Source organism: Copadichromis virginalis, linkage group LG12 (assembly GCF_057382275.1).
Source record: "Copadichromis virginalis isolate Kocher_CV1m ecotype Utaka linkage group LG12, C_Virginalis_male_GT1.1, whole genome shotgun sequence".
NCBI classification, from domain to species: Eukaryota; Metazoa; Chordata; class Actinopteri; order Cichliformes; family Cichlidae; genus Copadichromis; species Copadichromis virginalis.
The window spans coordinates 23,288,219-23,300,716 of record NC_140629.1 but is presented as its reverse complement, the minus strand read 5'-3'; the positions used below and the strand labels follow the sequence as shown (position 1 = coordinate 23,300,716).

General features: G+C 39.7%; 1 protein-coding gene across 1 annotated transcript; it reads right to left on the bottom strand.

Moving 5' to 3' along the window:
• Positions 1 to 3,967: 3,967 nt before the first annotated feature.
• Positions 3,968 to 12,489, bottom strand: LOC146697070 (beta-1,3-galactosyl-O-glycosyl-glycoprotein beta-1,6-N-acetylglucosaminyltransferase-like). The gene is made up of 5 exons (XM_085475532.1): positions 12,432 to 12,489; positions 6,811 to 7,139; positions 6,614 to 6,707; positions 5,897 to 6,301; positions 3,968 to 5,777 (listed from the first exon to the last, which is right to left on the bottom strand). The coding sequence occupies exons 2-5, from the start codon at positions 7,116 to 7,118 to the stop codon at positions 5,292 to 5,294; spliced, it is 1,293 nt and encodes a 430-aa protein (XP_085331658.1). The 5' UTR covers positions 7,119 to 7,139; positions 12,432 to 12,489; the 3' UTR covers positions 3,968 to 5,291.
• Between the last annotated feature and the right edge of the window lie 9 nt (positions 12,490 to 12,498).

The following is a 12,498-nucleotide window of genomic DNA, read 5'->3' as shown; positions in this document are numbered from 1 at the left end:
TCTTTGGTTTTGTCTAAATCTCTCTGAAAAGCCTTCATTAATTTTCTTATGCTTTTTAACCTTTCACTGACATTTGACTGTCTTACCGTTGACCTTAAAGTAAAGCGATCTCTTTCCTTTCTTCTCAGACAGCGCTATCGTAAATCTCCTCCCGTCAATTAACATGTGGATCCATCCTTTACATTGCTGCCATGTGGTCGTAGTTGGATGTCGCTGAAAACTGAGATTATTTGTTTTGAGGGTGTGTCCATCTCCCTTTTAAGCAGCTTTTCTCTGGTGGTTTTCACATGCGCATTGTGGATAAACCGCAGGTCCGACAGTAGAGTGGAGGACAGAGCTTTGAGATATATGGTCAAAAACTGTCCCATCTTATCACACCTGAGCACCACTGAACCTGGATTGAATGGGTGTGGAGACATCTTCAAGTGGTAGCAGTCAAGCTTGTGCTGACAAGTTGCAATTGTATTGTAAAAAAAAAAAAAAAAAAAAAATGAACAGGGCTTTAACACCAAGTAAATTAAGGGCAGTATGTACCGATACTTTTAACCTATAATGGATCTTATTTTGGGCAGAGCAATGTGATTTGTGAGCTGAATCATCTTGCATTTGCCAAATTCTGAACACATTTTAATGACCACCAAAAGACAGTGGTGTGATTACATTGTACAATAATTTTTTGGAGACCTGGAATGTAAATGTGCTTCTCTTTAAAGGACTTGTCAGCATCTGTTGTTTAAAACGGTTAAAGGTTTAGGGGTGGCTGTAGCTCAGGTGGTAGAGCAGGTCAGCTACTAACTGGAAGTTTTGATCCCAGTCTGTTACAGTCTGCATTCCAGATATCCTTTGGAAGAATACTAACCCGATGTTGCTCTCCAATGCCTCCAGTGTGAATGTGTATGAATGTTAGATAGGGAGCACTTAACAGTTTAGAAAAATGTGTGAATGGGTGTGATTGGGTGAAAGAATTAGTTGTATAAAGCGCTTTGAATGCTCAGAGTAGAAAAGCGCTATATAAGAACCTTCCATTTACCATTTAAAAGTGCTATAGGTTATAATGTATGGAGCGCCAGGACTGCCATAATGAATTAATTAAATACACCATTAAATAATTAATTAAATGTGGCAATAATTAATTAAAATTGGAATTAATTAATTAAATAAATAGTTATGACAAATGTAATTAATTAATTATTGACACATGTAATTAATTATTTAATGATATATTTATTTATTTCATTTTGGCAGTCCTGGCGCCTATGGAGCGCCAGGACTGCCATAATGAATTAATTAAATGTGTCAATAATGAATTAATTAAATGTGTCAATAATTAATTAGAATGTGAGATACATAAATAATTAATTAAATGTGTCAATAATTAATTAATTAAATGTGTCATAACTATTTATTTAATTAATTAATTCCAATTTTAATTAATTATTGCCACATTTAATTAATTCATTATGGCAGTCCTGGCGCTCCATAATAATGAATCAACGTGACAGTCAACAGAAAAAGGTTCAGAAAATTTTCAATGTGCAAATTTGAGGTGTATTTTTTAAATGAAAATTATAATAAAATGTATTTAACACAGTTCAATTGGATACATACTAGAATTTGAGAACAGAAACAAAGTATCAATACAATTGCGTTAGTGTCAGTTAGATACTGATAATAGTGTTGGTATTGATGCTATCGATATTTGGCCAATATCATGCAAAGAAGATGTAGCTTGAAAAAGTTGTCAATAACTTCTTTAGTTATCAGCACGACAAACATTGACAATGATGGAGAGAGGACGTCAGCTGTGAATATGCCCGGTCTAATAAAACAGGCAAGTTGAAGAGGTGCAGGCTCAGGAGCACTTTAGGATTAACATCTAAGAGGATATCTGAACGTAAGAAGTTAAATTAATTGTTTTGCCAAACTCCACATTTGTTCTTATTAATATTTTTATAACATGTCACCGTGAGGACCAAGCAGCCAAGGCACAGAAGGTACAGGAAAAAATGTCTTCAAAATTGGTTTTCTTTATTTTAACCCTTAAAAAAGTTCAAAAGGCAAAATTCAAAAACATAATTAGCGGGCCCATAAAAGAGGTCAACTAAATATAACTCTACAAAAAGTAACTTCCAGAAACTTAAACAAACAAAGTGGAGACAACTTAACTCACAAACTAAACTAATTACAAAGACACAGGAGGGTAGGTTTATAGTGGTTTGGCCAAACCATTTACACACAAAAGGGGGAAACAAAAACACAAACTAATACTAAGCACAGAACAACATAAGTAAACCTAAAAAAAACCCTGTTTCTGATAGAACATGGTCGGTCCTGCTGAGCAGGCATTTTGTTCTCATCCTCAGCCACGCCTTTTGCCCTAGACAGGAAACAGCCACCGCCCCAAACCAGGTAACTCAGAGAAAGAGAAACATAATTAATATAACAGAAAACATTTTTAGAAAAACCACACAATGCTATTATGTGTGCGCCTCATAATATCAATGTTAGGTTTAAATAAAATGATTAATGAATTATATTAATGAAATAACTGCAAACGAAACTAATAAAGTGAACAAATGGACTTGATGATTTAGCTGATTTAAAAAAGGTTTCATATATTTTAATGTTCTTTGAAAATCAAGATGTAGGCCTGTGTTTCTGAGCTGATGAACAACAATTTTTCAATAGATATATGGTCCTCACAGGACAGCCACTAAATTTTATGTGCAATTAAATTGAAAATTTTATGTGTGGTGAGGTGTAGTAATATTATTGTAGCATTCTTCATGCAGGAAGGAGTGCAGGAAAGTAAAGACGTCCACGTAGAGTACAGACAGACAGCAAAAATGGCTTGTTTTAAAAATGTTATCTTGTTAAACAGGGAAATGAAGGATGAAGGAGTGTTTGTTAGTGTGCATATTGTCATCTCTGCTTGCCTTTCTGTAAAAGACCGCATAACACCACTTCTTATCTATTCTCTTGTTTAAGTGTCAAATATTGACTCATTTTAGAAAAACTGTTACACCCCATGTACTGCAGTACCTTGCTTTGATCTTGAATTCTCACCTTGTTTTTCTTTTTGTCAATTAATCCTGTTTTTTTCCCACATCTACTGACAGTATAGTGCCTCACTTACTTTTGCTCTCCACACAGAATTGCAGGAAAGAGCACCAAAGTAAGTGATATGTAAGTATTCCACTGCTTCCATTTAATAGAGTAAAGCTGCTCCCATTTCAAACCAGGAAATGTTTGTCCACATTAGAAGAAGAAGAAGAAGAAGAAGGAGGAGGAGGAAAAAGAAAATGTGTTTGTTCCAGTCAAACAGGATGCCAACATGAGAAGTAGTTCATCTGTAATGATGATGATGATGATGATGATGATGTAATAGTAGAACCCAAGATATTTAATGGTAATGTTAAACAGCTTTACATAACCTTTCCAGACTATACAACATCCAAACACAACAGATTAGCCTTCTGTATTTTGATTAAATGTCATATTTATTGCTGACCTGCTATATAAAACGTACTTTTTTTCAAAGTTTTGAATTTGACATCTCATTCACCAAATATTTCTTTGACATGGTGAAAATCAGTTTAAGTCAAACAGTCTGTAAATAAGTCACACCCATGCGACAATGTTTTACTGTGAATAAGTCTCATTCATTTCTTTTCCTTCTTTATTTCCCTCTCACAAGGGGACCTCAGCTGTGTTGTAAGTTATTTGGCTGCTGCCTTTCTTCTTTTCTCCCTGAAGAGAAAAAAATAGAAAAATCCAATTCAGATCTGAGCGTGTTGAATATACAGTAATACTATGGTTGTGTTGCAGAGACTGTGGTGTGCTGAAGGAAAACGCTTTATACTGTAATACAGTACTCTCAGCACTTGATTATGTTCCACGTTTGTTTTCTTTTACTTCATCTTTTATTTCAACCATGCAGCTCAGATTGTCTTGTTATTGGCTTGTACCAAACATGTGTTAACAACAAATATGTATTGATAATTAACTCTGGGTTATTATAATAGCGCATTTTCAAAAGCCACAGTGATGCTCTTGAGTAGTACCACCATCCCATCTAAAAAAACAACAAAAATGAGCAGAAGGCACAGTAAGCTTACAGGAGATGTAATTTAGTTTAAAGAAATTTATTGAATAATTTTTAAATTAAATTATGTCAGCAATCTGCCTGATGCCACTTACTAATTAAAATTCAATATAGATGAAGTATTTGTCTTTATACATGTAATACAGAAATTAAAAAACAAAATAAATTCAGTATGTTATTTGGTGATGTTTTTTGTTATATTAATTCTTGTGTGCTGTCTTACATTTGTGTTTGAACATCCAAATACTTTGACGACACCAGCTGAAATTATGAAGGTGTGGGTCACTCATATACAGCAATGTTTCACATTATGTTGCACTCCCTAACCCTCAGTCAATATTTATATTAAGTGTTTACAGTGTTGTCACCCCTTATGTCACTGTAAGAATAAAGTAGCAGAGTTGTATTGTTCTGTAACAGAAGTTGTTTGTAATGCTTTTAGTTTGAAATTACTCTGACACGCACACCCAAAATCAGGGAAGTGTGCTAGTACTGAACATATGTGCGTGCGTGTGTGTGTGTGTGTATGCATGCATGAATGCAAGACAGTTATTCTTACTGTGTCTATTATTTAGAGAGTTAGGTTAGATCATATCACTTTTATTTATTTGTACATCTTTCTTTATGGCGTACATGGTATTCATTCTCAATCTCTGTCTCTGTCTCCTTCCTTTCACACCCTAATCAGACGTAGCTGTTGGCCACTCCTTCCTAAGGCTGTTTCTTCCTGTTAAAAATGTTGCCATGAGCTCACTCTTAGGCTGTCATCTGATTGTTGGGGTTGTTTCTATAATATTGGCAACCGTTATTGTGATTTAAGGTCATGTAAATAAAATTGAATTTACAGAATATTTCGAAACTAATAATATTTCGTATTTGTATCTATGCAAGCCACAAGGAGTTTTTCCATTGGGTTATGAAACGTTCACACGCCATGCTAGATTAGTAACGTTTGTCTGCTGAAATATAAACATAGGTAATGGTAATTAAATTTTTAATAAACATTAAAAGACGTGCAGAGTTTAAAAAAAAAACCTATAATGAAATTAATATTTTACGTACATCCTCAACTTTCATAACACATCTATCTCCACATGACAATTATGATCCAATGCTATCCAAGAATGTGTTTATAGTTTTAGTATCTAATAGAATTGTCATTTATAATAGATAATTAACACTTCACCTAAACTAACTCAGTCAGTGCCTTGTGTCTCAGATATTTCTCCAAGCAGTAGATAGCAATGGGATCTCTGTCTGTATCAAACTTATTGGCAAAAAGGTGATGCTGTTCAATCAACCACTGCAGGTCTCCAGCACCATACACACATATTGATCTGACATGATGGCCTTTACATTCTGGGTATGCTGCTTGCAGAGAATCCTCTGACCCCTCGTGCCACTGCCACTTCACGATCCGTGCAATTGCATTAATGTCTGTCATGTCAAATTTAGGGTTGGGCCATGTTGAACCAGGAACACCAGGCATTCGTTGTATTGTTGCCCACAGAAACTCATCAGGACTGTAGGTGTCTTTGGCCCACTCAATGAGGGCCTGTATTCGCTTGTCTTCCAACACACTGCGAATGTAACCTCGGTTGACCACAATGTAGGCATTTCCTGATAGTATAGGGAGATTGAAGGGAGCTGGATCCTTTGTTTTTCCTATTGGCTGGGACAATTGAAAAGTTAACATGATGGGGAGTCAGTCTGAGTTGAAGGTTTTTAGAATAGCAAAGAGAATTGATAATAGCTACATCATACATTATAAAAAATATCCAAAAGAAGTACCTGGATTTGTCCATCAACTACTTGGTAAACATTCATCACCCTCTTCTTCTTTCCTTGAGGCATTTCTTCAGACTCCAAACTGTTACCTCCTTTCAGTGAACGCAAAGCTTGCACAATTTCCAAGTTAGTTTTTAGAGGGAAATCCTGACCACAGAGGTTGATGAAGTATTTCCATGTTGTACTGGTGTTATAGAGATCAGCCATGCAGTTAAGATCAGCCTGTACACGTGTCCATCCAGCGTAGACCACATCCACAGTCTTGCTGACCATGAACACATTTGGGAAACAGGAAGTAATGGCATTGATGGCAATAAAGACTGAGGCCGGTGCTTTTTTGTCCACATGGACACAATAAATATTTTGAGGTGTGTAGATAGCTCGCAGTAGTCGCTCAAAGTTCTGCACCTAAAGATAAAACACTTTAGTTCTCTTTGAGAAATGTTTTTGCCTGGTTGGTTTATTGAACGCTTTAACGGTTATTTAATGAATGATCAAAACTAAAGCAGAAATGTGACATATCCATTATAATATGAAATTATAAAACACCAAGATCACCAGTGTGACAAATAAACAGTTTAATGCGATTGGGTGAATCTGTTATTCAAGTTGCATATACAGTATATATATATATGTATATGTAATCTAATAAAGATGTTAAGCATTATGAATTTTATCAATTCCCAATTTGACCACTGCAAAATTAGAGAAAAAACATACCTTGTGATGGACAACCATAGAGTAAGCTAGTGGAAAGTCCTCTTCTTCCTTGCTTAATGGGAAAGTTATATATTTCCTCCTCATCTTGAATTCACTGTAAATTCAAAATTTTGAAGACGCAATGTTGCTTTTAAATTCCATATATTTAAATCGTTACTAAGAGGTAATTAGTGAAACCTGTGATTTAAAGCACAAACCTGCAGTCTTTGGTTGCATTGATATAATACTCATCAGAGATCTGAATAATCTTCTGGAAGTCTTTGGTGATGGTCAGTAATTTTGCTTTCAGCAATGCCTCCTTCTCTCCCTGCAGGATCGCTGAGCAGTTGCAAACTTTCTCTGGGCTCTCATCAATATTGGTGTACTCTTGCCATTGATACCTGAGAATGTAGGCAGTACGTCTACCTCTTTTCAGTGGAATAAGTAGTGAAAGCATCCATAGTGATCCCAGTACAGCGATGAACTGTAATAATTGTAGCCGCCAGCCTCGTTTTAGGAACCACATTATTTACAATAAGAGGAGAATCTGAAATACAACAATATTAAAGTGTGTGAGAGCTGCAAAAAATGTCAGACAGACATCTATGAAATCATAAAATAAATATAATGATTAATGTTTGCTAATATGTTGATATGTTGATAAGAATTTATGATAAGGGGCAGATCAGTCCATCCATTATGACAACCTGGAACGAAGAGATGAAATTAAGATAGATAGCATCCAAATGAAATACACTTCAACTTACAACAATAAAAAAAATGTATTTTAGCTTTTTAAAAGTTGTTTGTGTTTTGTGTGGGAGCAAAATATGAGCTCTAAGATATTTTTCCTTATTTTATTTATTTATTTATTTATTTTTTGCCTGTCCCGTTTGGCTCTTTTGCCATCAGAATTATTGTCTAAAGGCAAAGAAAGATGCCCAATGGATTTACTTTACCAAATTGACCATCCCAGCCTTGCCATAATGGTCCATTTGATTCACCTTTTATTGTTTATTTTATTTTCACTTGCTGAATACGGGACAGACTTGACTGGAGGAAAGAAGGGGAGAAAGAAAGAGGGAAAGAGAAACAGCTGAGAAGAGGGAGAAGGGCAAAAAACAAAAACAAACAGAACGGGCAGAAAAAGAAAAGAAAAAGAAAATGCATCTATCGATCACCTGGATCAACTGTTGAGAAAGAAAAAAGAAAACAAGCAGAAGAGAACAAGAGTAATAGAATAAACAACATCACAATGATATATGGGAATATGACAGTAAATACTAAATATTAAACATTATTGTGCAGCACATAAGATCAACAGAAAACACTGTGTGGTTTGAGGTAGGAGCCAAAAAGGGTGTAGTTTGTGGGTGTGATCACCCGTGTGTACACCTGTGAGCATGGACGCGCTTGTTTTTTTTAAAAGGTTCCTTCATGTAATGATCTGCTAGAGGGTGTGGGGGGGCCACAGCCCCGTCCTCCAGGGCATGAAGCAGGTATGGAGGAGATCAAAACTCCAGACATCCAGAGGCCCCCAGAACACAAGAGACCAAGGAAGACCAACAGAGGGGCAGCCGCACCACTGTCCCAGAAAGAGCTGAGGAGAGTCCCAGATGAGGGTTCACTCAGCAGCCGCGGAGCAGAAGCCAGGGGGGGTTGCAGTGACGCGCCCGTGAGCTCCGCCGGCAGCCAGCAGCGCCTGAGTGACCGAGCCCCAGGCCGAGAGGCCGGGGGCACCCCACCTCCGAAGTGGCCCGAGCGAGCCCCAGGCTCCAGGCCCCGATAAGCGGCCACCAAGGAGTGAGCCAGTGTGTACCTGGATGCCCATCCCCAGACACAAAGAACCACCAACGCACCGATGTCTGAGGGAGTCCGCCACTGGCAGGGGAAGTGGTGGTGGGTGGAGATAGACCTCCAAACCTTGGAGGGCCTGAGATGTCCCCGGAGAGGTGGCGCCTGACACCCAACCTGACATATAGACACAGACATACAGGCACACACAGACACAAACATCCATTCCCACCCTCATGCTCTCATATGCACTTACTCCACACTCAACCAACGTGGAGACAGACATGAAGAGACGCTGTACACACGATCACACTCCCCAAGCGTACTCTACGAACCGGGTCTAGGTACCCTTGCCCCTGGAGGGGGGAACTGCACCCAGACCCAGGTGGTGTTACCCTTTTCCCTGCGGTGGGGAGAGGCAGACCGCCCCGACTCCGCAGCAGCAGGGAGGCCCCACACTCCAGACCGCAGTCGGACGGCCAACACCTCCTCCTAGCCTCCCCGCTCCAGCAGGCCGCAGAGAATGGGGGTGGGAGAAGACTCCAAACCTCCCTCCACCCGCTCATTGTAGTGTTGATGCATGTGTGTTCTAAGGTGCATTTAAAACCCAGGAGGGCATGGAGCTACCTGCCAGAGAGCAGCAGGTAAGCGCATAGTCCCTCCTGCTAGCCCTCAATGTCTACGTGTATTTAAAATTGAGGGGTGGGCAACAACGCCAGGGGTGAGGTGTACACCCTGATGGGCTTTTGGAGTCCGTGTAGCGTGCCCACCCCCAAGATCATGTATGTATGTGTAATGAGAGTGAGTAATGTGAATGTCTAAGTTGTGGGATAAAATTGAGGTAGAGGCAGCCAGAAGGGGACAGGGGGGGGGGGGGGGGTAGCCTCCTCTGCACCCTGGTGACACACCCCTACTCCAAGGCCCTGCATGTGTGGGTGGTTGTGGTGGAGCGGGAAGAGGGAGGCAGCTGGAGATGGGAAGGGAAGGAAAGGAGGGGCAAGTGACCCCTCCCTGGGGCCAGCTCCCCCGCTGACCCCAGTAGGCACCCCCATACTCCGCGACCCGCCAGGGAAAGGGGGCCCAGGCCCATCCAGACCAGGGCCCAGTGCAGCAGCGCCTCCCGGCCCCACAGAACCCGGGACAGTCCACCCAACCCCACCACAGAGAAAACTGCACCCACCCCACCATCCACTCATCTTCCACACTACATAGGACAATAGACACCCAGGCTGAGATCTTCCTCCACCTCTCCTGTATCTCCCCTTCCTGCAGAGAGAGTTCCTGAGAAGAGGAAAGCTCCTGCAAGATGTGACAATCTCCCCCACCAGTTGAAGAGCCCCCCAGGTGGCTCGACGCACCGGCGGCACCCTGCGCCAGGGCTGGGCCCCCATGCACCCACCCGCCCACAACCCCGGCAACACACCAACCAGGACCCAAGCCCCCGAGGCCCGGCCAGGGCCCCAGCCCAGAGACGGAGCGCCCCCAGAACCTCAAGCCCATCCCGGACCCACCCAGGGGCAGCCAGGCTACCAGGTCAGTAACCCACGTCCGTCAGCACAGACCCTCCCCTAGCCCCGCTGCACGCAGCCACGAGGAAACAGTCACCTGAGAGCCAACAGAGCCCCTAACCGGACATGACCGCTACCCCGGGTTGAGCCCCCCAAGGAAGATGCCTCCGGGGAACCCCCCGACGCCCTAGGCCTGTCCCTACCCCCACACCAATCACAACAGTGAAGGCGGGACCAAACTAAGACCCCTCCACCCCCACTAGGTGATGGAGCTGATCAAAGGAGCCCAGAGCAATTGATCTGATGAGGTGGCAGAGGCTGTATCAAGACTAATGTAATCTAATAGATAATTTCTATATTGGTTAGAATTAAGATTATTTTTATGTTTCCAGTTCATGAGGACTGTTTTCTTGGCTATGCATAGGGCAGTGAAAACCATATGGGCGATATTCTTTTCTGAAGTGACATTATCTAAGCTGCCCAACAAACACACTAAGGGGGAAGTTGGAATGTTACATTTCAGACACTTTGATAAGTCTTCACATATTTCGCGCCAAAACTTCTGAACTGGTGGACAGAACCAAAGAGCGTGGATATAATTGTCCGGTAAATTGGTTTGGCAGTGTGAGCAGTTGTTGGTAGACGTAAAGCCCATCTTGAACATCCGATGACCTGTATAGTGCACTCTATGTAATATTTTGTATTGAATTAATTGAAGACTGGGATTTCTAATTAGATGAAAGGTTTTTAAGCAAATCTGAGACCAGAAGTTTAGGTCTAAGTTAACTGATAAATCCGCTTCCCATTTTGCAATAGGAAGTGATATTGATTCATCTGTTTTAGAAAGCATTCTGTATATTTTGGATAGTAATTTGGGGGTTTTAAGAGTAAGAAATTGAACCACACTTGGTGGTTGAGCTCTAATATGAGCTCTAAGATGTTTTTCCTACAGAAAGTCAGTGAGCAGCTTTCTTTCCCTTTTTCGAGCATTTGTGAAGTATTAAATAGAACTGTATGTTTTATTTTCACCTAACATATCCTTTTTGAATTTCGTAACACAAAATAGCAAAAATGCTAAACTTTGTTCTGCAACTACATTCTATTCACTATTTTACTAACATTTCTGCAACCAGAAATGACTCAGAGGAAAAAGATATGCCACGTATTCTATTTCAGATAAACATTTTGGTTTTTTAAATATTTTCTACTATTTGTAGATAAAAGTGTTCATCGTTTCTTCTTTCTTTTCTCTTCTTTCTTCTTCTAGTATAGGCCTGTAAAACTAAGCTTTTCCCCCATTCGCTTCTTTTTATATGCTTCCCTCGGGGTCAGTTTCTGAAAGGCATAATATCTGCTTTCATTGCTGTGCAGATGACTACTGATATATTTACCTATGCAAATCAACACCTATGCTTCTATTCAGGCACTGGTGAACTTTCTTAGAGATATACAATCATAATTAGACGTAAACTGGCTAAATCTGAACTAATCAGCCATCAGCAGCAGCTCTCCTCTTGACAGGAAAGAAATGGTGTGATTACATTAGAAAATGTTTTTACTTGTTTTAAAGAGTATCAAAAACTCTGGACTCCTGTCAGAGCACTTACCGTAGGTTTGCAAAGCAGAAGATTTAGTTAATGTTATGTATAGTTTATTTTTGTACATCCTGTACAGCACTTCGTTTAACTAAGGCTGTTTAAAGTTGTTTAAAATGTCCTTGACTTGACTTAAATGTAAATTCTTCTTTTAGTTTATTTTCAAAACTAAATCTGTGAGCTGATATTCAACATTTCCATTTTAAAAGTTTGATAAAAGTGTATTTAATTTAATCTGGAGCAATACTGAAAAATCTTGGATTTAGAACAACAACTAACATTAAACTTTAAATTCAATAGTTTTAGGCAACATACAAAAGGAAAAGGAAAATGGGGAATACTTCCTACCTGGGATTTTTCTTGTCACAGACAATCCTTTTTATGTTATATTTATAGTTTGCTCTAGCACTCCTTCTAAGTTTTCCCATGTGTCAAGCGTGCCTGGCACCTTTTTGTTCTTCAGGTCTAAAAGGAGCCTACAGGTGAGACACCTGCCAACTGAAGACTTCCTGTCAGCCTTTTTCAGAGTAAAAATGTTTTAAACAGACAAACCTTTTCCACACTTCAGGTTCTGTAGCCATCAAAAAAGTGTGTTAAATAACCACATACTGAGGAGGTCTTATAGCAAGGGTTAGTGTTAGGTGTTTGCTTATAGCAAACAGAAATATTTTTTCTATAGAATGGGCAACTGCCCATTATTGTATTATTGCCATGCAGACTTGACTCCAAGAGTGAAACTTATCTAGCATGCAGGAATAAGTATACAACTATTAATTGAAATAACATGCTTTTATTCTGAAAAGATACACTTTAGCGCCAGAGGGTTCCTCTCTCCACCATAAAGAAATGCCACTGTCATCGCACAGTAAATACATCTGAAAACAGGACAAAAGGATTGTATGACTCTAACCTGTTTCTATTATAAACTTAAATATTTTATACCTTTATTTTTGATCCATCCATCCATCAATCCATCCACTCCATTTTTAACTGCTTGGAGTCACAACTT

What these genes read in the sequence shown, in the direction of transcription:
- LOC146697070 (XM_085475532.1), bottom strand. Translation starts at nt 7,118, where the DNA reads ATGTGGTTCCTAAAACGAGGCTGGCGGCTACAATTATTACAGTTCATC. An exon ending in AATGCAACCAAAGACTGCAG is followed by an intron (nt 6,708 to 6,810) that starts GTTTGTGCTTTA and finishes TTGAATTTACAG; the next exon opens with TGAATTCAAGATGAGGAGGA. An exon ending in CTATGGTTGTCCATCACAAG is followed by an intron (nt 6,302 to 6,613) that starts GTATGTTTTTTC and finishes TTTTATCTTTAG; the next exon opens with GTGCAGAACTTTGAGCGACT.